Raw genomic sequence first — 26,049 nt, forward strand, 5'->3', positions numbered from 1 at the left:
CTTAAATCTTGCTCTCAAACCACTTTTTTTGGTATCTATCTGCTAGCTATCCTCTTATCCACACTAATATTTTATATTCCAATGTCATCTTCTCCAATTTATGCAACAAGTCTTCCGTGCTTTATCCTGTGAAAAGGCTTAGTGAAATCCAAAAACATGGTGAAACATTAACCTTAGAAACATTTCTTATTCTTGAAACCTTGCCATTTCTTTCCTAAAATCAAGAATGCATCTCTATAATTTAGTTTCCATCATTCAAGAAAGGTATATTAAGTTATCAGCTCCTGAATTAATTGGCCATCTTATATCAACTTTATAATCTTTTGTATTCATCTGGAACATACCACATGGCATGGAAACAACCAGTCTCAAATAATGAGAAAAAAACCAGCCAATAAACTAGCTGTCCCAGCACACATCAGTTCTGTTGAAAACAATGAAGAACATCAATAGTAACACCTTCACTACCTCCAAAGGTCACCACAGTCTATCAGCATTCACCAATATTAGGTGCTGCTGCTCTCATTTCACAGCTGATCTTGCCAATATCATCGATCAATGGACACAAGCCATGGAAATGGCTTGTGAAACCCATGTGGTCACTATAGACATGTCCAAGACATTACAGTATGACACAAAGGCCTACTTACCAAATCACCTCTTATGATCTGCCAATTTCCTGTCATGGCAGATTTCTCACCAATACTGGAGTTCTCTAGGACTATAAAAACACTCCTGTTCATAAATAACTGTCACTAGTCTCACATCGTAACAGTTTTACTGATAACATGTTTATTTCATATAGCAAGCCATGCAGTGCTCATATATCACACAACAAGATCTTCCACAATCAGAACTTTAAACACTGACCTCTTTGCAATATGTCAGTGAGGAGAGAACAACATCAATGCCACAAAAATACCTTATCTCATTGCACTCAAGAAAACCCAATTTCAGGTTTTCTTGAGTTACCGTATATGATCGTGTATAATGCGAAAAATTTATGGTAAAAAATACTACTTAAAGTTAAGGGTTCGCATTAGGGTGTGGGTCCTAAAAAATATAACATCTTATTAGTCTTGCACACACAATATATACTACCTAATGCCTAAGCAACCAAATCTACTTGACCCACTCGCATTCGGCGACTGAGCGTGCATCATATCTGCACATGCGCTCTCCGTCGCCGAGCACAGTGATGAAACTTTCATCTTTTGAAGCAGAATTTAAATTGCGTGTTGTGCAGTTTGCAGAACATAATAACAGTGTTGCTATGAGAGAATTTGGTGTAGAAGAAAGTAATATTAGACTTTGGCGTAAGCAAAAAGACAGTCTTGAAAAAATCTCCAAAACGAAACATGCCCGTCGTGGAGATGTAGCATCCTTTCCAGATGCTCAAAGAAGAGCTAAATGAACGGATTTTGATGCAACAACAAGATGGCATTATAGTAACAAGAAAATGCAATTTGTTTTCGAGCTATACAACTCAAGAATGGTAAATTCAAGGACACACCAAGTATTTCAACTTTTCTTGATTCGCCTGGGTGGTGCAACAGATTTATGGAATGCAAAGCATTAACATTACGACACCAAACAAAAATTGCACAGAAGTTACCAAAGCAGCTTGAAGAAAAAGTGCAGTTCTTCCATAAATTCATCATAAAATTACGTAAGTGTCACGGATATAAACTTTCCCAAATTGGCAATATGGATGAGAGGCCCATGTACTTTGATATGCCTGGAAATCGAACAGTAAACTAAGTTGTTAAAAAGGGTGTCTTCATAAAAACAACGGGGAATGAAAAAATGTATTTCACCGTTGTTCTAGCATGCACGGCATGGACGGAACCAAATTAAAGCCAACAGTGATGTTTAAAAGGAAGAAAATTCCAAAGCATATGAAATTTCCACCAGGTGTAATTGTTCGCGCCAATCAGAAAGGTTGGAAGGATGAAGAAGGTGTACAATTGTGGCTGGATCAAGTATGGAACATACGTCCAGGTAGCTTGTTACGTCAACAAAAGCATGCTAGTCTGGGATATGTTCCGGGGGCATTTAACAGAGGCAAGCAAAGAGAAAGCACGTGAGCTACATACAGGCCTAGCAGTCATACCGGGTGGTCTAACTTCCGTTTTGCAGCCGCTTGATGTCAGCTTGAATAAGCCATTTAACGATCACTTACGTGAAAAATGGAGAGAATGGATGTCATCTGGTTTGGTGAAGATGACAAAGGGTGGGAATTTTCAGAAGCCTGAGATCACCCTAGTCACCAGCTGGGTTAAAGAAGCATGGGATTCGATACCATCTGAAATGATTCAATGCTCATTTCTTAAATGTGGAATAAGTAATTCAATGGATGGGTCCGAAGATCACGTCATATACGAAAGCGAGGATGACGCACAACAAATTCGAGAGCATGAAGATGATGACAACTGCTACACTGATGATGCAATCGCTACAGATGAATTTATAAATGAAATGTTTGACGACTCAAAAGATGAAGAATTTAAAGGATTTTGACATTTTGTTTTTAAATAAATATTTCTTTCGTTAATCTGTATTTTATTTTGACTTTTTTTAAAATAAATATTTCTTTCGTTAATTCGTCTTGTATTTTGACATTTTGTTTTTATTATAAAATATTTTTAAATAAATATTTCTTTCGTTAATTCGTATTGTATTATTTATAATGTTATTGAACAAGATTAACAGATCACATTATACGTGGACATGGCATTCTATGGCTAGTTTTCAAATAAAATTTCTAGTTTGCATTATACGCGATAATATACGTTAACTTAATTGCACTCACTGATAAGCAAGGAAGCTACAAATAGAATCTCTTCTTGGAGTGATTATCACTTCCATACCTTTTTGTTTTATTAAAAATCAGTAAACATTAAACAGATACACAGTGCTTTGCATGAGTAGTTTTTAAGATATTTTATGTTTGCAATAAAATAATAAATTATATAAATGACTATAAAATAAAAGTTATGATTATTTGTTAGCATTTCCCCTCCCTCAATTTCCAACAAGAGCAACCAACCAGGCTGGCCTGGTTGGCCGAGTGGTTAGCGTATCCGCTCTCCAGCCAAAAGGCTGCAGGTTTGAATCCTGCCGTGGGCATGGATTTTGTGAAAGCACTAGTGGTGATGGAGTTGGTGTTAGATGATGAAGGCTGGTGGAGTAGTGAGACAGAGTTACAGAGTAGATGCCCTCCCTCGATAAGTCTTTGGACTCCCTGGAGGCGTGATGTAATAACAGTAATAATATTAATTTATTGCAATAACCTTGAATCATTTTGAAACTGTATGTAATCTTACAGATCAACCTTCAGCCTGGTTATTTTCACTTGTTAAAGAGACTTTCTCCTATCATGTAAAAAACTTGTGCCTCCTGTTTGCAGATCTGCGCTCACGTGACAATGACTGCACTCCAGTGCAGTCCAATATAGCTGTTCACATTGTGTAATTTTCACATTTTGCATATATATAATCAGATGAGCATCTTTGTTTACAGTTGCTTCACTGACTTGCAGTGCAAAATGCAAAGATTTTAATTATTCAAGTAAATGATCAGAGATCTTCAAGACAAACACAAAATTCTCCTTCCAACTGTACTGTTGCAAGTGAAACTATTTGAACTTGCTCTATATATGATTCACCTAGTTTCATTTTCCATCAAATCAACTGCTAGGGGGTAGCATCAACATTTCTCCTATCAAGAATTATGAAATTCTCTCATCAGAGAATTTGATAACAATCTTCTATGTTAAAGGAAATCAAATTTTGACAATGTATTGACTACATTGTAGTCATAACCAAACCAACATAATGGAAATTGTGTTTTTAATACTATATTTTATTATTGTAAATTATAGTGCTTCGCAACCATATCCTGGGGAAGGAGTGTCCTAGGTTCAATTCCTGTCGACAACGTGAGGAGTTTAAGGATCTTCCTCAGCCATAGCCAAGTTAGCCGGTCATGGGCATGGACAGCAGGTTTTTTCCTGCCAGTTTATCTGGGGTTTTTCATCCCGCAAGCAGGCAAACCCGGCCCTGTGAACACACACGGATTACAGTCAGGAATACTGACCCAGCCATAGGCCTGATTCATCAGCTATGCTGGTTCAAAGTCTGGATAAAATTTGGAGGGGGGAGGGAACTAAGATGGTGCCATATATCCCCTAAAAGTGACTCGTGGCTGCTGTATCATCATACGATAATAAATAAATAATACTATATTGTACTGAAACAAGTAGACAGAATATAGAGCACATACAGGAGTTGTGCTTGAAAATAAACAATATTGGCCAATACTTTGCGCCCTCACCTCCAGTAAAAAGGTCTCAGGCCCCCTCAAAATTTGACAAACCACTGCTCTAGCATATCCTGGCATAAGTACATCACTTCCTAAACCTCAAGAAAGAGGGGAAAAAAAACTAAATGTCTTTTCCAGTTTTTTTTTTTTTTAGGAGACGTTACTTTCTTCAAGACGTTACTGTACAATTGCATCTTATAAATCATTAAATCTGACCGTACTAGAATATTATTCTCACATATGGGGTAGTGCAAAGATTATCTCATTAACTGGTAATTAAACATATGTTAGATGCATTTCTTTGGGTGCTGATCTGCTGAACTGGCTGCCACAAGAAAGCCAAGTATGTTTTCCAAAAAACTGTGGATTGTATTCTTTAAGGAAACCATAGGAGAGATTGTTCTGAACCACCCACAGTTTTTTGGAAAACATACTTGGCTTTCTTCTTGACTGACCATAGCATTGATGCATATGGGCTTTCAACCTTTTGCATGTGGGATTAATTACGCACACACACACACTGAATGGACAACACATCAGAGATAGGGGGTGATGGGAAGTTGACACTGCATCCCCCACACAGAGTGAAATGTACCCAAACTGAATGCAGAAGATAAATAAGCAGACACCGGGGCTTCTAAACAGTGTATTGCAATCGCCAAACATGGGTAAACGTGGTGATCTTAGCGACTTGGATTGTGAATGTATTATCGGTGCGAGATCACCCAAGGGCTGTCGAGGGTAACCATATCAAGGAGCTACCATGAGTATACCATCAATGGACATACCAACACCCAGCGAGCAAGTGGTGGCTGACCATATGCCATTTATGACCAGGATTGACGTAGACTGTCCAGGCTCATACAGACCAACACCAGCACAAATCACTTCATGCAATATCAGAGGTCCAAGCAGCATCAGCAATTGAATGGTACATTGCTCCAATGGACCATGGTATGCAGGATATATGAGAGCCAATGCCCTAATCATGTTCTTCTTTTGACAGCTCATCACTGGGCACTGCCCCTTGCCTGGTGTTGGGACCATCAAAACTAGACCTCTGCAAAGTGGACCAAAGTCATGTGACCTGATGGATCCTGCTAGCGGTTGTACCAAGCTGACAGGAGGGCCGGGTGTGTGGCACTGATAGCATTCACACTAGAGGAGGACTGACACACTATTGTAGATAGGTATCTACAATGTTTTCTCCATGTATAACTGGATTAAACAATTCTCAAACAATATTTGAAATTTTATGAGTTCATTTTTATAATAAATAAGTATATAAATATATAATAAATAAGTAGGTGGTTACTTTTGTATTGATTATATGCTATTTCATATAAAACAGACACACCAGTAAATTATATTGCTAGACTGAAAGGCAAGAAAAAATAAAGCATTATATATAATGATAAATGGGAATTTTTTTGTATACAGCAATCAACTGATGTAATTTTGTAAATTCACTAATAATACTTTTTCCCTCCAATTTTCTTGACATTCACAGAAAGGTATTTTTGCATACAAACCATACCTAATAATGAAATCTTCTTTAACTTTAAATAAATGTATAATTTCATATGATGAAGTGCTAGACCTTGAGTATAAGAATTATTACACTTACCTTGAAATCTATATTATTCACATGTTCAAATATTAAGGCTGGAGTTCGAGACTAAAAGAAAAAAAAATATATATATATATATATATATATACACACATAAATGAGTATAATTATATGAATATAAAAATCACAATTTTATAGCACTTAAAAAAATTGCATTTTTAAAGTTTATTTTAAAATACCTTGTATGTAATGTCTTCTATTAATTGGAACTGAAATTCTTGCATGCTATTCAAAATCTAAAATGATTCAGTTATATCATGGAAAAACACAGAAAACAGAACAAACACTGATATCACTATATCCAAAGAATGATCTAAGTGACTTCCAATGCTTTTTTTGTGCAAGAAGTTTTTAAAGAATCACTGAAGTAACATAGCCACACATTAAAAAGAAACTAGAAATTGAAATGACAAGAAAAATCACTTATCAGAAGTAAGAGATAAAAAACATAATGGACATGGAATACTAAAAATTATACATATATGAAATCCAACTATTTAAAATAATGGTGTGCTCATTTTCATCTATATACTATAGTTCTAAAAGTACCTTCAAACTAATTACAATATAAAGAATGTCTTGAAAATAAATATTTTATCAAAATTATGGTATACATTCTAAGTCATTAAAATACAGAGATGTGAAGTAAAAATCCACCCACTGTTAATTGTCTGATATTATGTTCTGGAGTTATATATGCATGACATTAGGATGTAGTATAAATTGCATGACATCTTAATATAAAGATATGATATACGAGAGACTTCCAGAAAGTAAGTTCCGTTTTAAATATTTTCACTGCAGTGCTGCGATCACAATGGTGTGATTGCAGTTTGTTGATTCCTTAGCAAGGCACTGGTGCCATTTTTAGACATTCTCGCAGTATGTATGCTTCTTGGTGTGTGTTTATAATGTCTAAGAAAATTGAATTACCTGCCACATGTGAAATTACGTCAGTTATCCGTTTCTTGAATGTGGGGAATGTTAAAGCAGCTGAAATTCATCAGCAAATTATTGAGGTTTGTGGAGAATATGCAATGAGTGATTCGATGGTACGAAGATGGGTAAGACTTTTTAATGAAGGAAGGATAGGTGTGCACAACGATGAATGGAGCAGGCGACCATCTTTAGTGACTGACGATTTGGTGCTTTCAGTTGAAGAGAAAATTCGACATAGGGGATTCACTATGACACTCTCACTGCAATTTTTCAGAAGTTTCACGTTCATGTCTTCATGAAATTGTGTTGGAGAAACTGAATTATCAGAAATTGTGTGCATGCTGGGTGCTGAAGTTGCTTACAGAACAACACAAACTGAATTGGTGGGCAGTGCATTAGAATTCTTGACACACTACCATGAGGATGGCAATGTTTTCCTGAGCAGACTTGTCACCCGGGATGAGACTTGGGTGTCGCACGCAACCCCTGAATCCAAACAACAGTATATGGAGTGGAGGTACACCATCACCAGTCAAGACAAAATTGAAGACAACTTTTTCTACTCGGTAAATTATGTGCATTGTGTTTTGGAACAGACGAGGAATTTTGCTGGCAGACTTCCTGGGTCAAGGCTTCACAATCAATGCGATATGTACTGCCAAACCCTTAACCCATTAACATACAAATACGTCTGTGACACGTCTTTTGTTTATTGCACAAAAATTGATTTTGACGTATCTCAGACGCTACGAAGTTCACGTCAATTTCAAACGAATTTAGAGTTTAAAAATAATTTATATGTCAAAGGGTTAAGAAGCTGCGTCGTGCGAATAAACGACATGGCATGCTTACGAGGGGTTCATGATGACGTAACCCAATTAGGATTTGTCAGGTAAGAGATAGTTGAGAAACCATAAGAATATAACAAGAATGAATTTAAGTTTCATAGTTCTGGAAAATGCATATAAGGTGCCAAGAGAAATGCTATTAAAAGCAACAATTACACGGTGTAAATTGGATGTTATGTGGAATAATACATAGTCTATATCTGAGAATTGAAGGAGGTACTGGAAGATGGCTTAAATAATTCACTGAGTAGTTCAAAAACAACTTTGAATGATTAACTAAATTTAACCTAAAATTAACTAAATAATTTAACTTGTAGACATTTAATTCATTAAAAATATGTTTCTCTTTCACTGTCTATATGGCTGACAGCTGCTTAAGGAAGATATCTAACATAAAAAACTAACACGTTTCCAACAACCGTTATTTCTATAAATTGGAAAATACTGGATAGTTTTAATCATGTGTCATTATACACATCATGCATAGTGTATAAATTTTTGTGTAAATACTGTAGGTACTTCTGGTATGAGAGAGAGAGGGAAGGGTTGCAAAAGTTATATACACTAATGACTTCATACACTACAAAGTATAAGTTTTTGGTTTCTATTTAGTGTAATGTGTGTGAGTAAATGACAGATTGTTCAAGGAATATTCCTTGAAAAATCATGGGAGTATACAACAATCTGTACTTAAGTTTTACAGATCTGGAAAAAGCATACGACAAGGTGCTCAGGGAAAAGCTTTTCAAAACACTACTCATACGGTATAAATGGAACATTATACAGGGCAATACATAGTCTATATTTAAATTGAAAGTCAGCAGTTAGAATTAAAGGAAATGTAGAAAGATATTTTGATGTAAAATCAAGGGTAAGACAAGGATGCACATTATCTCCACTCTTATTCATCTATATGGATCATTATCACATTATGAAAGAAAGTGGCATTGGACCTGATATTAGAGTTGGAGACGTCAAACTCAGCTCTCTGCTTTATGGAGATGATGTACTCCTAAACGCATCTAGTACAAATCTCTAGGAATATCTAACTAAATTGAATAACAGTTGTAACAAATTTGCCATGGAAATCAGCAATAAAAAGACCAAACTATGAAGATAGGCAGGAGTACAGAAACTTTCAGCTGCATTCCAAATGGAGACCCCTATAGAACAAGCAAAATATTTCAGCTATTTAAGGCTCAGTTTTTAGTGAAGATGACAGGTTAAATCTTGAAATAGACAACACTTTCAAAGTGGGCATGGTGAGTAGCCAGCTAAAGAAATTTATACAGAATAAGAGGGAAATTAGCCAAATCACCAAACTAGCAATATACAAGACAGTGTTCAAACAGTTTTATGTGATTGATCTAAGATTTGGATTAGAGAGCAGTCAAAGGCTAGAGACCACAGATATGAGGGTTCTGAGAAAAATTAGAAGAGCAAACAGATGACATCAATGGCAGAATCATATTAAAAATGAAGATATTAGAAAGGAAGAACTTGACACTGTTAACATTCAAGACTGTATAAGCAGTCTAATGTAAGATGATATTGGCCACTGAAATTAGGATGGATGAAGAAAATTTAGCAAAAGAGGTGTTTGATGCCAAGAGGGCAGGAAAGAGTCTGAGAGAAAGACTAAGGTCTAGATGGATTGATTCAATCAGAAGTACCATAGAAGCATGAAATGTTAGATACGGCAATATTGGAATGCTGACAAGTAATAGACTAATTTGGAGATTGTGGATAGGAGATGATAATCTAAACTTAATCATGTAGTACTGTCATAGTAGCTTGAACATCCCTTGATGGTACACATCAGGAAATTGATGATGATATATCAAAAACACAACAAAATATCACAATTCCATGAAATAAACTTCTGGACTGACCAACAGTCAATGTCTCAACAATAACATCTATGACGTGCACCACTATCACCTAAAAAACAAACCTGACATGATATTCATCACTGAAACCACAAATGTTATCCCCTCTACATATTGATTCAACTGTCCTTGTTATATTCTCCATAAGGCCTTTCATAAAGAAGGGCAAGAATTGCACATTTGATATCCTATTCCTCAGATTATCAAGACCAGGAATTAACTTTATATGATCTACTTTTACCTCTATTTGTTGTCTTCAATGATTACCTCTACTGTTTTAAATCCAACTTCAATGACCTATATGACTATCTCTGAAAGTCGGTCCTTACTAGGTAATTTCAATGATCACAATTCAGACAAGTTTCTCTTCTCCAACTTTACAAACCAAGTTGAACAAGAACTGAACTGTATCCAGTAATGATTTAACACAACTGTTCACTAACCCACCAGAATTCCTGATAATTCTCATCACTCTCCCAACACTTTGGACCTTTTCTTAATTTAATTAACTTTGCTCTTAGCAAAGCTGGACTACTACCATGTTCATGTTTTTCTTCACTAGTCATTCTCAGTCTCACATCCTATGGCACTACAATGGTGCTAAATGAATTTCATGATCTGATTACTGCTTTCTCTCTTCTTGTCCTAGAACTTGCTGTGATCTAATAACAGAAATTATTCTTGCTGGAATGATTGCTTTTATCCCTCACTCAATTCAAAATTCTCAATCCTTTTCGAAATAATGGTTCTCCAACAATTGTGCCAAAGCACTCTAAGCCAAAAATTAAGCATATGCCCAATGGCTCAAGTCTCAGTTCATACTATAATTGCAAATAGCTCATAGCTGAAAAAAGGATCTAATAGTGAATTTCTAAGAGTCAAACACAGTAAATTTATATCCTGTTCAGGGTGGTTGAGTCATATCGTTCTTTGCAAACTGCAACTTCTGTTCTATATTTCCACCTCTCTCTCTCCCCCTCTTACATCCTGCTGGCACAATGGTAACATCTAAAAATAAGGCAAACCTCTTGCATCATTTTTCTTCAACCCTGTATAGATTACCAAGGCAAATTTCCTCCTGCTATTCCACGACCTATTCATTAGTATGTCTCCTCTAAAATTTCACAAGGACATCAAAAAAATACTCAGTAGTCTTGATACCAATAAGTTTCTTGGTTCTGATAATATTTCTCCAGTTGTATTAAAAGCTTGGGTTCCAAACCTTGCACCCATATTGCCATCTCTTCAAGCTGTCATACCCATCTGCCACCTCCCCCCCAAAAGGAGATGAGTCAGCCATCAAACTATTGCCCTAAATTCAATACTCTCAAAAAATAATGGAAAAGGTCATCAACAGTCAAATGATTCCTGTACTTGGAGGACTCACCAATCACCAATACGGATTTCATCATTCTCATACCACGGTAAATCATGCCAACCTCACTCACCTTTGGACACAAACCATAGAAAAGTGTAGAGATGTTCAAGTGGTTTCTCTTTATATTTCCAAGGCATTTAATCAAGTCTGGCATTGTAGCCTTCTTACCAAGCTGTCATCTTTTGGTATTCCTCCATCCTTTATGAATAAATGGAAGGTTTTCTCACCAGTCACTGATTGCAGGCCATGGTGGTTTTATCAGATTTTTTAATCAATCTATACATCGATAATCTCTCTTTCACATCGAATCCTGTTCACAGCTTTGCTGATGATAGTACTCCCTGCACTTTCAAAACCTTGCAGTACTCAGGTAATGAACACTTCAAGATCTTTAACCAATGTCTTACACATTGATCTACATGCCATTCAAGTGGGGTAAGAATAACCTGGTGAATTTTAATGCCACCAAAACATAATTTTGTCTCATTTCCGATAAGAAATTACTAGGCTTCATTCTCCCTTACTTTTTACATCCTGCTCACCAAACAGAATCAGTTTTCCCTTCTTCGGCTGACTTTCACATCTAGCCTGTCCTGGCACAAATACATCAGATGAATAGCCTCTTTTGCCTCCAAAAAGATTGGTATTCTATGTGTTCTAAACAGTACCTCTCTCTCCTGTTCACTAACACTTCATAAAGCTCAAAACACCCAACCTTAGAACACTGTTCCCACATTTGGCATAGTGTAATTAGGACCTCCCTCTGATGACCCCCCTCCCCTCTCACCAACTTTTTCCAGTTGCTTTACCATAGCTTTGATGTCGCATTATTTCTATAGATCATTTCCATGGGCACTGCTCCATCAAACTAGCCACTACTATTATTCCAGTTTCTACTAATCACATATGAACACTAGCAGCTTCTGGTTCACATCCATATGCAGGTTCAGTTCTAAACTTATCAAACCAATTTCTCATCATCCATTCCCTCTGCTGGTGTTTGGAACAGTCTTCCCCTATATTGTTTTCCCGATGATTACAACCAGCAGGTTTTCAAGAAACAACAAAATTTTTTCTTTTAACCACTTGCCTACACACACGAGGGCGCACACACACACACACACACACACTACTCTTGTGTCATGTCTTGGAACCTCGTGTGGAACTAGCTTAAAAAAAAAAAAATTATTTTTATATATAAAATCAGTTCTCCTTAAATACAGTGGAAAAGTGAAAATAACAGCAGTCAATTTTAAGTTATAAAACTGGAACAAAAAAGAAATTCAGTTTATGTTTCATACTACCACCATGCACAACCTCTAAAGAAGACTCAATTGGGCTTGCTGTTTTATATACAGTTACACCTCGAGTTACGTAAATTCGCAGTTATGTAATAAATCTACTAGCGCGCATGAACACGTTTCTGGCTTTGCATGTGCATCTTTGACAGCCTTATTGCAGTACAGTAGTAGATGCCTCACATGCTTAGCTAAGTCACTTGTTATCACTGCCAGTTTTGTTGTTTTTTTTACCCTCAAAATAGAATGCAAACGCAAAACCACATGCACTGGTAATATATCTAAAAAAAAAAAAAAAAGTTTGCAATTACTTTAGAAGAAAAGGTGAAAATAATTCATATGTATGAAGGCGGAAAATTCTATCAAGAATAGCTCAGGAAATAAATCGACCTATTTCGACAGTGAATACAATAGTGAAGAATAAAGTTTGCGTTATTGAAAGCACAAAAGGTTGCAGTAGCATTGAAGGGCACAATTATTACCAATAAGAGGCTGGGCCCCGATATCAGAGATGGAGAAATTGTTGTCTCACTGGATCACTGATCTGACACAGAAGCAGATACCGTTAAATTTACTGATTATCCAGGAGAAGGCTATCTCCTTATACACCCTCTGTTCAAAAATAAACCGAACTCTTCGAAAATAGAATAAACTAGTGGTGCCACCTGTTGTATCTTTTTGTTCTCAAAAGCAGCAACCTTCATTAGTGTTGTGTCAACTGTTTATGATATTTGTTTCATTAGAAGTCGAGTTATAATACCAAGAGTGACAGTGTGTTTTGACGAACTGTCGGAAAATGAGTTTCAAACAGAGCTGTGATTGACTTTTGTGTTAAACTTGGTAAACGTTTTACCGAAACGCATCGAATGCTTCAAAAAGCATACGGTGATGAATGCTTATCCCGTACTCAAGTTTACGAGTGATTTAAGCGATTTCAAAAGGTGGCCGTGAGACGCTTAAGGACGAAAAGCCAGGCTGTTCAAAAACTAGACTGAGCAAAGTTAACATCCAAAAAGTGCATGATTTTATCAAAGAAAACCTGAAATCGTTCGCGAGATTGATTGAAGGTGAATTGGGGATTCCAAAATCAACTGTGCACAACATTTTGATCGAGAGTTTGGGCCTTCGTAAATTGAATTCGTGATTTGTTCCCCATAAGTTGACCGATGACCAAAAAATGTATAGAATTGAACAATGCAAGGACCTCAATTAAAACTGCTTGTAAGGACTCAAATTTGCTGTATTCGCCTGATTTAGCACCCTGTGACTTTTCTCTTCCCGACTTCATTTGACGATGAAAGGAAAGTGAAACGCTATCACTGAAAACATTCAAGCGGCAGTAACCACAACTCTCAACATCCAAAAACCGACAAAAAACTCATTTAACAAATTAATTGACCATGCCAAATGCTGTATCGAAGCTGAGGGAGAGTATATTGATTGAAATAAATGATTTAATAATTATAATTAGCCTGTGTTTTATTTTCTATCAAAAGTTCGGTTTCTTGCTGGACAGAAGTTGAATAAGTATTTAAAAGAGCAGGCCGGCATCATGGGTGCAGAGAGAGTACATTCAAAATTCCGAATACCAAGCCGATTGAACTGCCGGACAAAGAAATTTACAATTAAGAGACTAGGAGGGGTTTTTAATTTGATAGACATGTAGTTAGCAAAAAAAAGAATTGATGGATCAGAACACCGAGCGGTTAGAAAATGTTATCTGCCTTATCTATTCTGATATGTCTAGCTACAAGGCCATCTATGAGGACAAGAGGTGTGTGACCACACAATCTACTCTAGACATGTTTGTGAGATGTTCACAACAAAGTCAAGATGACAACTCAGACGACCCCAACTACCTTCAGCCTTCAACATCCAAAGGGGTAAAGCTTCCCGCAGAACAGCCAACTTAGTCTTCACAAAATATATTTTTATTTGAAAAGTGAATAACTGAGAGGAGACCTCCACATAGCCTTTAAAGGAATGCGGAGAACCGACCAGGGCTTCTGACTTAATGTCCAATCCTCACCTTCTCGTGGTGCACCCTGTTGGGTACTTACTTGGATACTGAACGAACGAGGATGGGCAGACAATTTGGGATTTAGCCGACCAAATTGTATTCTTATTGGTTAAACCAAAATAAAAAATGTTGGTACAACATGACAAAATTTTATACCGGCTGGGGTGTCGCCCGGTTAAACAAGGCCCCCGTTGTTTTCACCAGGGAACCAGGGCAACCAGCAAAAAGTCAGCTACTGGAACAAATCTGAAAACAAACCCCAACTCAACATCACCAGAGTTAAAGATCGGTACTATCAACATAAGAAGCCTGAATGGCAAAGAAATGGAGCTAGCTGAGGAATTAGATAAGTACCAGATCGACATAATAGGGTTGACTGAAACAAAAAAGACAAAAACTGGTGAGATCTTTCTGAGCAATAAATACAGAATGTTATATTCAGGCATTGACAATCAAGGAAAAGAAGGAGTAGCCATAGTATTCAACACAAAATATGAGGCTAATCTTCTTGAATGGCAGGCAGTCTCACATTACTCTATTTTAAGTAGATTAATGTGGGCAAATATGAGAATGGGGAACTGGACAATGAGACGTATTTGTGCCTATGGTCCCACAGAAGGTTCTACTACGGTAGAAGTGGAGGAATTTTTTGAGGCTTTAGAAAAAGCAACTGACACAATGAAAAAGGAAAAGTTGGTCCTTGTTGGGGATCTAAATAGCAGAGTAGGAAATGATTGGCAGACATATTAAAATATTTTGGGAAAATTTGGAGAAAAGAGCAAAGCTAATAATAATGGCAAATATCTGTTGGATTTCTGCTCAGGACATGGACTGATTATTACTAACACCATGTTCCAACATAAAAATGTGCACAAATTCACATGGAGAGAAGAGGCTATGAATAAGAAAAGTCTAATTGACTATGTTATTGTTGATAGTGATGTTTTCTCCCTGGTGCAGGACACCAGAGTGTACAGAGGATTTGAAATTGGAAGCGATCACTATTTAGTCTTGAGCAGGATAAAACTGAATTTCATATTGAAAAGAATAACATGTAAGAAAGTTTTAAAGAGAATAAAAGTTGAGCAGCTCTCAGATGTGAACTGTAGACATAAATACAGAAAGATTATTGAAAAGAAAATGAAAGAGTTTGAGAACAGGAATCAAACCTTGGAGATTCAGTGGCAAACTCTGAAGAAAACACTGATTGATTCTGCCAGAGGCATGTGGTGAGGTTGTCTGCAAGGATAAAAAAATCAGAACTCCTTGGTGGACACAGGAAGTTAAAGAGGCAGTGAAGCAAAAGAAGAAAGCATATCAAAAGTTCCTGGCAAATAAGTCAGCTTATGCTCTTAGAGAATACAGAGACAAATGCAAGAATGCTAAACACTGTGTAAAACTAGTTAAACAAAAGTCATGGGAGGACTTTGGCAAGAATATAGAAAATAAATATCAAGAAGGTGGCAAAATATTCTGGAGGTTGTTGAAGAAGCTTAGGAATGGAGGAAAGAGTGCTGTAAAAGTATTTAGAGATGATAGAGGTGACATGAAAATGGGAGAAAAAGATATCATTGAGGTATGGAGTAATTACTTTGAAAAACTGCTAAATGAAACAAGCAGTGATGACAACACAGTGGTAAAAAACACAACCAGGCATGCAGTCAGGAATACATATCCATACTTGAAGTAGAAAAAGCCTTCAAAGGCTTGAAATGTGGAAAGGCAGCAGGAGTAGATGATATTCGACCAGAAATGCTGAAGTATGGTGGTATAAGAGTCGTACAGTGGCTGCACTGCATAGTGTTTAGAAAGCCTGGACAGAGGGACGAATTCCCGATGATTGGAGTAGATATCTCATAGTACCCATATATAAAAAGGGATATAAACCTGAATGTGAGAATTACAGAGGTATTTCCCTACTGAGTGTTCCTGGCAAGATCTATGCAAGTATTCTTGAGAAACGGTTGAGAAGAACTGTGGAAGAAAAGCTTGGTGAAGAACAAGCTGGATTCAGGCCAAATAGAGGCTGTCAGGATCAGATCTTCACTTTACGACAAATAGTCGAGAAAGCATGGGAATATAACAAAGATATGTATTTAAGTTTTGTCGATTTGGAAAAGTCATATGACAAGGTGCCAAGAGAGAAGCTATTCAATACGCTACAGTTATATGGCGTCAATGGGATATTATATCAAGCAATACTTAGTCTTTATTTGAGTTGTAAGTCAGCAGTTAGAATTGAAGGAAGTACAGGAAGATGGTTTAATGTTAAATCTGGTGTGAGACAAGGATGTACATTATCTCCTCTGTTATTCATTATCTATATGGATCACATTATGAAGGAAAGTGGTATTAAACATGATATCAAATTCGGAGATGTTAATGTCAGCTCTTTGCTTTATGCAGATGATGTTATACTTCTAAATAAATCCGCTACAAGATTCTCTGACTAAATTGAATAACTGTTGTAATAGATATGGTATGAAGGTCAGCATTAAAAAGACAAAGACAATGAAAATAGGCAGAATCATTGAAAATGTCAACTGTGTTGTGAATGGAGAACCTGTGGAACAAGTGAAACATTTCAGCTAGTTAGGCACGATATTTAGTGAACATGGTAAATTAAATATAGAAATAGACAACAGAATCAACAAAGCTGGTATGGTGGGAAGTCAACTGAATAAATTCATATGGAATAAGAGAGAAATTAGTCGGAACACTAAATTAGATATATACTAAATTAGTCGGAACACTAAACTGTTCAAACCAGTTTTAACTTATGGATCTGAGAGCTGGGTCAGAAGTAAAACACTTGACCAAAGACTGCAGATATGAGAGTCCTGTGAAAGATTATAGGCGTGAACAGATGGTATCAATGGCAATATCATATTAAAAACGAGGATATTAGGAAAGAACTTGACATTGTCAACATCCAGGAATGCGTTAGCAGAGCTAATCTCAGGTAGTATGGTCACTTAAACAGAACAGGCGAAGAAAGATTAGCAAAATAAGTGTTCTCTGCCAGGTTGGCAGCAAAACAACCAAGAGGATGACCAAGATGAAGGTGGATTGATGCAGTACAAAGTGCCTTGGACGATAGAAATATAAGATCTGATAATGTTGGAGTCTTGACAAGTAACAGACTGATTTGGAGGAAAATTATAGATAGGAAGTTAGTAATGATGTAATTTTTTTTTCATGTAGTACTATCATATCTTGTACACCCCTTGAGGGTACATGGCAGGAATTTGAAGATGATGATAATGATTATATGTATTTTTCATACTTTCATATTTACAGTATATATATTATTCAAATACAATTGATATAATTTTTTTATAATTGAATTTTTTTAATCACCCCAAAAATTAAAAATGGAAAATACCTGATTAATGGCAAAAAAAAAAAAAAAAAAAAATGAATGTAAGACAGCAGTATGAGTAGCCATTGAACATTTTATTGTATGTATGTATGTAATTTACGAATTCGACTTGTAAAATTTGAGTTATGTAAAGGTTTATGGAACGCATTATTTACGTAACTCGGGGTGTAACTTTATATAAAGATGAAATTATGGCTAGTTTCGATGTTATTTCTCTTGTAGAGAAAGTTCTAATTTTTTCAAAGGATAAGTTATATATATAAAAAAAAAAGAAGATATATCTCTTCTGACCCATTGCATTAATTCTGGTTATTTTCTTTTTAAAGTTACTACTTACAAACAGAACTTTGGCTTGGCCATGGGCAATCCTTGATCGTTCATACTAGCAACACACTTAGAAACATTTGAGGGAAAAGCTTTCTTCATTCCCACTAAAACCTAGGTTATGAAAGAGATATATATAATGATATTTTCTTAATCTGGAGTTATGGACCTGATTGCTTAAAGAAGTTCCTAAAACAGCCAACAGCCAAAAATACAATTTATGTCAGAATTATAAGTTGATGGCCTTCTCAACTGGATGTCAAACTCACTAGTGTATCTGAAAAATTAAAAATCTCCATTTATAGAAAAATCTTCTTACAAACTTTCAGATAAATGGTTATTCTCAACAGACAGAATGCTACTATTTAATCCACCTCCTCGCCATATTGAAATTAGAAATGATGTAAAGGCTATATATCTCTACTGCATATCAACTCCATTTCTCCCAAGTTGACTAAAGTTCTTTCTCAAGAAATTTAAAGTCCAGACATTCACTCCTTCTCCTTTGCCAAAAGCTCCATTCCTTACTCAGCACACTTAAACAAAAACATAACAGCTTAAAATATCCTGGCATTTACCGTCTTTGGCGCAACTGTAACATACCCTATTTTGGTATGTTGATATACATGATTTTGGTATACCTTAGTGAAAAATCCATTAAATTATGTCTGGAAGACCATATGAGAGACATCCCATATGGCAGAACTAGAGCCAGCGGACTGTCTAATCATGTCCTTAATTCCTGAGTAGGGTCTGAAAATTCTAACACTCATCTGGAACAAATCAGAAAACATCTTTAGATGCAATAATAAATTTGAGAGAAGAATTGTGGAATCTAAAGAAATAGTCTTAAATCCATTACATCTTAACACTAACCTCAGCTATAATCTCTCTCTATCACTATGCTGCTATCCAACTATAATCTCTCTCTATCACTATGCTGCTATCATGGGTGTTCATGAGACCACGACTGCATGTACATGCGCAACAATACAACGGCCTTCAAATGTCATGTAAAATGTCGGTGATTTAATTTATAGTTTTTCTCTTGCAATGGTTTTTTGTTTTTCTCTTTTCGCATAATACACTCGATGAAGTCTTCTAAGAAGATGAAACTAGTTGTGCACTTTAAATAAAAAATAATATTTCTATTTTTATCTCTCAGCTTCCAGTCATTTAATCTACTTGAAATATGTCCCTCAGCCAATTAAATCCATTATATCATATATATAAACTAAACATTATTTAAATTAAGAGGATATTAAATCCCACATTGTTTTAAAACCGAATAAGAAACTCAAAGATTGGAATCAGAGAGTTTCATGCCGAATATAGTAAACTATAAAGTATCAGCGACCACTAGCGTGAGCTAATGCAAGTGACCCTAGTATGTGGTACAATACCGAAGAACTCGCAGCAAAGTCGGTAAAGTTCTGATCGCTATTCTTAGGTATTTTCCATAATGTAAAAACACATTTCCTGGGAAATGTATGCTGTTATTACATTATGGTGGGTGGTCACTACCCAGACCAGTTTCAGCCTTTTTTGAGGCTTCATCAGTGAGTAGCTAGACCAAATTAATACCAAAGTGTATAGCGAAAAGAACTTATATACTCTGCTATACGAGTTTCCAATCTTTGAGTTTCTTATTCAGTTTTAAAACAATGTGGGATTTAATATCCCCTTAATTTAAATAATGTTTATATCACCAAAATGAAGCTTATTAGCTCTTTATATTTAAATAAACTAAAGATGCTTTATAATATATCGTATAGCATTCAAAGATGCAGCTGAAATGATTTGTATTCCTATAGGAATGCATATCATTTTAGACTTGACACAGAATTACACATTATACCTCTCAAAAAACAGTTTAGCTTAGATGGGAAAAGCACAAATATGCCAATCAGACTAAAACCAAAATGTATGTTAGACATCATGGGTATGCAATACTAATCATAGGAAGACCTAAAACCTATTGGAACTGCGTTATCTATTTTGTTTTGTTAATCTTGATGAAGCAAAATGTAATCTGAGAAACAAGTAGATTACAATAAAATTAGGTTTGCTTCTAAATTTCTTTGTGTAAATCAGTTATTACTGCTGTTGATTTCTATTCTCAAATATACTACAAAATCAAATTTTTCAAAGGGAAAAGACAAGGCTTGTGCTAATCAGAGATAAGATGGGAAATCTTAAATAATTTGTTCTTATTTGCTACAGATGCAAATAAGAACAGGTTATTTAAGAAAGTCCAAATAAATATTTGCCAATGCAGAACAAAACTGAATTAAAACACTACTACTACTACTACTAGTAGTGATTAAATCACTACTAGTAGCAGTAGTAGCTTCTTCATGATCTATCCTTCTGGAAGCAAACAACAGGGTATGCAAGTTCATTAAAACTAATTGTTCACAAGGGGATCTCAATCCTATACCCAAGTACGAGATATGTATACTGCATCACTAATATGCCAAATATTTGTAAGAGTAAAAATCTGAGCTCCTCAAGGTAAACATTTTCTCTATTTAAAAATTGCTAACCAGGCATTCCTTAAGAGGTTTAGAAATGTTCTTTAAACAGCAAGATTTTGACCTAGGTCGTTTCCTATTATATTTAGCAAAACCACTTAGCTATGGTGGTATTATGGTAGTACTCAACAAATAAGAGTCACTACACAACCACATTTTCATCATCTAGTTTATTCCTTCAAGGAACAGACATCTAACAGCAATAGAAGATCTAACAATTAACATACTATTCAAGCAAACTTTTCATTCTGATTATTTATTTGTCAGGTATCCAATCTGGTTAACTCGCATTTTTCAACGAAAGCACACCTAACTACATCAATTCACCAATATCTCAATATTCCCCAGTGTAATTTATCTGCAATTTTAGCATCAAACATTTATTTTGCCAATCCTTCTCTCATTCTATCTAAACAACCATGTCTTAGATGAGATGCTGTGTGTACAGAATTCTCAACACAAAAATAAATCAAAAATGTAAACAAAGTTATTAAAATATATTATGCATCACTAGCACGTATACAGGAGGTGCAGCTAGCTGTGCTGATGCCATTACTAACCATATGATCTGAAGGGTGAAAAAGTAATATCCCATTAGTAAAAGAACTTTCTTCTAATCAGAAAGCATAAGATAATTAATTGTTAATCAAAACTTCACAATAAAAGATTATAGCTGAGTATAAATATATATTACAGAAAGTGAACAACTTTGAATATTTAAACAAAAGTTTAATACATACTACTGGATCTTTTACCACAGCTTGTAAAGTAATGATATTTGGTCCACCCCTGAGATTTTCTAAGATTTTAATTTCTCTTTTGATTTTCTTCTTCTTTACTGGCTGAAAGAGAAATGTAGCTAGTCTTTACTTATTTTAATATTATTAAAGCTAGCTTCAATAAATTCTGAGTTCTGGAATTATCTCTTTAAGAAAGAATAAGGATCCACATTATCTGTGCTTAATGATCAACTGCTGTTATATACTTATACAAAAAAAAATATCTGAAAATTGATGTTATGCATCATTCTACCAAATATAATAAAATGACTATCAACATTAATTATTCTGGAAATACCTTTTAAATACTTTTGAACAAAACTTGACCTCAATGTGTTCATAAAAGACATTCAACAATTTTAGATAGTCAAAGGCATTGTGCTCTCTTTCCACTAGTAGGCTTCACTAAAGAAAAACCTCTTAACCAATCCTCAATTCTGCACACAAATGGGTCATGGTCAAGATGATTATGTGTGTCTGTATTCATATACTCTTGTACACATTAAATCTATTGTTTTTCTAAAGTAAAATAATACTGAACTAAACCCAGCAGAATGAGTACTAACTTATAATGGTCACTACTACATTCTGACGTAGCTCTTTAGATCATGTGTTTAATCACAGCACTTAGCACCTTCATCACAATGAAAGGCAAAGGGGCAGGTACCATAAAATTAGCACAACTGGTCCAAACAATCAATGTAGCAAAGCTAGCAGTCAAGAATTCCATACATTACAACTAGTGGAGCTATTTCTATAACAAAGGAAATTAACCCCTTCATTGTCATCTCCAAACTTCTGAAGATGTCTAATCAATTGAAACAACATGAAGTTAAACATTCACTCATGTGTACATTGTGTTATTCCAGTTTTAAGGGAAAGTTGTGCCATAGTACTATAAATTATCTACATGTAAACACAAGTATCATTTATTAAATATACTGCCAAATATTTCAATTTGAAATTAACAAACCATCATCAGTGGCATAGAGAAGAGTTTTTACAAGGTAAAATTCAAACAATTGATTAATTCAAAATAGTGCGAGGCATGTGATGTTATATCGCTAATAGCGTTATGCTTTCACTGAAAAAAAGATTAATCATAAAAGTGTAAAATAAATTGCATAAATAATCATATAAAAACATACTAAACAGATCATTAGATAGATGTAGTAACCAGATGGTTAGGAACCTCTCTCTTTATAAATATCATTATTGGCCTTAAAATTAATAAGTTATTCTGATCAAACTTTCCATTATTTTTGCCAAGGATAGGCAGTCATTCCGAATTCAAATTAGGACAGCAAAGTAAGGCCTCAGCACTCTCTTTAAATAGGCATTTGAATTTATACCGACATCGGTGTAGAAGGAGAGTTTTAGACCAGATAATGTTGTGGTCTCCTCTATTATGTGTTGTGCTAATCCAGACTTATTGGATTTGTCATGAAGAATATAAGACTGATGTTCTTGTATTCTTTTTTTCTATTGAATGTCCGGTTTATTCAAAGCTTGCTTTCAGATGGAACTTGGTATACACAGGAAGAGACATAGTTGAGTGTTTATCTTTAGACAGTGGAATTGTCTAAAGAAAATGTGGAGTTTATTAATGGGAATATAATCATCATCATCAAATTCCTGCCATGTACCCTCAAGGGGTGTATAGGATATGATAGTACTACATGAAAAAAATTACATCATCACTAACTTCCTATCTACAATTTTCCTCCAAATCAGTCTGTTACTTGTCAAAACTCCAACATTATCAGATCTTATATTTCTATTGTCTAAGGCACTTTACCATATCAATCCACCTATTTCTTGGTCTTCCTCTGGGTCGTTTTGCTGCCAACCTGGCAGAGAACACTTGTTTTGCTAATCTTTCTTCACCCATTCTGTTTAAGTGACCATACCACCTGAGATTAGCTCAGGTGGTATGGGCACTTAAACGCATTCATGGATGCTGACAATGTCAAGTTCTTTCCTAATATCCTCGTTTCTAATATGATATTGCCATTGATGCCATCTGTTCATGCCTCTAATCTTTCTCAGGACTCTCATATCTGCAGTCTCTAGTCTTTAGTCAAATGTTTTACTTCTGACCCAGCTCTCAGATCCATAAGTTAAAACTGGTTTGAACACTGTATTGTATACAGCTAATTTAGTGTTCCAACAAATTTCTGTCTTATTCCAAATGAATTTATTCAATTGACTTCCCACCATACCAGCTTTGCTGATTCTGTTGTCTATTTCTATACTGAATTTACCATCTTCACTAAAAATCGTGCCTAAGTAGCTGAAATGTTTTACTTGTTCCACAGGTTCTCCATTCACAACACAGTTGACATTTTCAATGATTCTGCCTATTTTCATTGTATTGCTGACCTTCATACCATATCTATTACAACAGCTATTCAATTTAGTCAGAGAATCTTGCAGACTTGTAGCAGATTTATTTAGAAGTATAACATCATCCACATAAAGCAAAGAGCTGACATTAACATCTCCAATTTTGATATGTTTAATACCACTTTCCTTCATAATGTAATCCATATAGATAATGAATTAACAGAGGGGATAATGTACATCCTTGTCTCACACCAGATTTAACATTAAACCATCTTCTTGTACTTCCTTCAATTCTAACTGCTGACTTACAACTTAAATAAAGACTAACTACTGCTTGATATAATGCCCCATTGACACCATATAACTGTAGCTTACTGAATAGCTTCTCTCTTGGCACCTTGTCATATGCCTTTTCCAGATCGACAAAACTTAAATACAGATCTTTGTTATATTCCCATGCTTTCTCGACTATTTGTCGTAAAGTGAAGATCAGATCCTGACAGCTTCTATTTGATCTGAATCCGGCTTGTTCTTCAACCAGCTTTTCTTCCACGATTCTTCTCAATCGTTTCTCGAGTATACTTACATAGATCTTGCCAGGAACACTCAGTAGGGAAATACCTCTGAAATTCTCATATTCAGTTATATTTCCCTTTTTATATATGGGTACTATGAGAGCTCTACTCCAATCATTGGGATTATATCCCTCTGTCCAGGATTTCTGAACTATGAAGTGCAGCCATTGTAAGACTTTTATACCACCATACTTTAGCATTTCTGGTCGAATATCATCTACTCCTGCTGCCTTTCCACATTTTAAGCCTTTGATGGTTTTTTCTACTTCAAGTATGGATGTGTCTTCCTGACTGCATGCCTGGTCAGTGTTTTTTTACCACTGTGCTGTCATCACTGCTTGTTTCATTTAACAATTTTTCAAAGTAATTACTCCATACTTCAAGGATATCTTTTTCTTCCATTTTAATGTCACCTTTATCATCTCTAACACGTTTACAGCACTCTTTAACAACTTCCAGAATATTTTGCCACCTTCTTGATATTTATTTTCTATATTCTTGCCAAAGTCCTCCCATGACTTTTGTTTAGCTAGTTTTACACAGTGTTTAGCTTTCTTACATTTGTCTTTGTATTCTCTAAGAGCACAAGCTGACTTATTTGCCAGAAACTTTTGATATGCTTTCTTCTTTTCCTTCACTGCCTCTTTAACTTCCTGTGTCCACCATGGAGTTCTAATTTTTGTATCCTTGTAGACAACTTCACCACATGCTTCTCTAGCTGAATCAATCAGGGCTTTCTTCAAGGCTCGCCACTGAATCTCCAAGGTATGATTCCTGTTCTCAAACTCTTTCATTTTTTCTTCAATAATCTTTGTGTATTTTAGTCTACAGCTCACATCTGAGAGCTGCTCAACTTTTATTCGCTTTAAAACTTTCTTAGATGTTGTTCTTTTCAATATGAAATTTAGTTTTATCCTGCTCAAGACTAAATAGTGATCACTTCCGATTTCAAATCCTCTATACATTCTGGTGTCCTGCACCAGGGAGAAACACATCGCTATCAACAATAACATAGTCAATGAGACTTTTCTTTTTCCTAGCCTCTTCTCTCCACGTGAATTTGTGCACATTTTTATGTTGGAACATGGTGTTAGTAATAACCAGTCCATGTCGTGAGCAGAAATCCAACAGATATTTGCCATTATTATTAGCTTTGCTCTTTTCTCCAAATTTTCCCAAAATATTTTTGTATGTCTCACAATCATTTCCTACTCTGCTATTTAGATCCCCAACAAGGACCAACTTTTCCTTTTTCACTGTGTCAGTAGCTTTCTCTAGAGCCTCAAAAAATTCCTCCACTTCTACCCTAGTAGAACCTTCTGTGGGACCATAGGCACAAATAAGTCTCATTGTCCAGTTCCCCATTCTCATATTTGCCAACATTACTCTACTTGAGACTGACTGCCATTCAAGAAGATTAGCCTAATATTTTGTGCTGAATACTATGGCTACTCCTTTTCCTTGATTGTCATTGCCTGAATATAACATTTTGTATTTATTGCTCAGAAAGATCTCACCAGTTTTGGTCTTTTTTGTTTCATTCACCCGTATTATGTCGATCTGGTACTTATCTAATTCTTCAGCTAGCTCCATTTCTTTGCCATTCAGGCTTCTTATATTGATAGTACTGATCTTTAACTCTGGTGATGTTGAGTTGGGGTATGTTTTCAGATTTGTTCCCGTAGCTGACTTTTTGCTGTTCGCCCTGGTTCCTTGGCAAAAACAACGAGGGCCTTGTTTAACTGGGCGATGCCCCAGCCAGCATGAAATTTTCCCATGTTGTA

At 35.6% G+C, this 26,049-nt stretch overlaps 1 protein-coding gene across 2 annotated transcripts in view; it reads right to left on the reverse strand.

Moving 5' to 3' along the window:
• The window catches only part of CkIIalpha (casein kinase II subunit alpha), a 210,032-nt gene that overhangs the window by 98,290 nt on the left and 85,693 nt on the right, over positions 1–26,049 (reverse strand). For both annotated transcript variants that reach the window (XM_090397835.1, XM_090397836.1), the window contains exons 6-7: positions 21,306–21,407; positions 5,951–6,001 (exon numbers count right to left, since the gene is read on the reverse strand). In XM_090397835.1, the coding sequence (XP_090253961.1) occupies positions 5,951–6,001; positions 21,306–21,407 (153 nt within the window). The remainder of the gene's footprint in view (positions 1–5,950; positions 6,002–21,305; positions 21,408–26,049) is intronic.

The sequence above is a fragment of the Typopeltis vanoorti genome, chromosome 9, assembly GCF_054136105.1.
Source record: "Typopeltis vanoorti isolate ZY-2024b chromosome 9, IOZ_Tvanoo_1.0, whole genome shotgun sequence".
Lineage (NCBI taxonomy): Eukaryota > Metazoa > Arthropoda > Arachnida > Uropygi > Thelyphonidae > Typopeltis > Typopeltis vanoorti.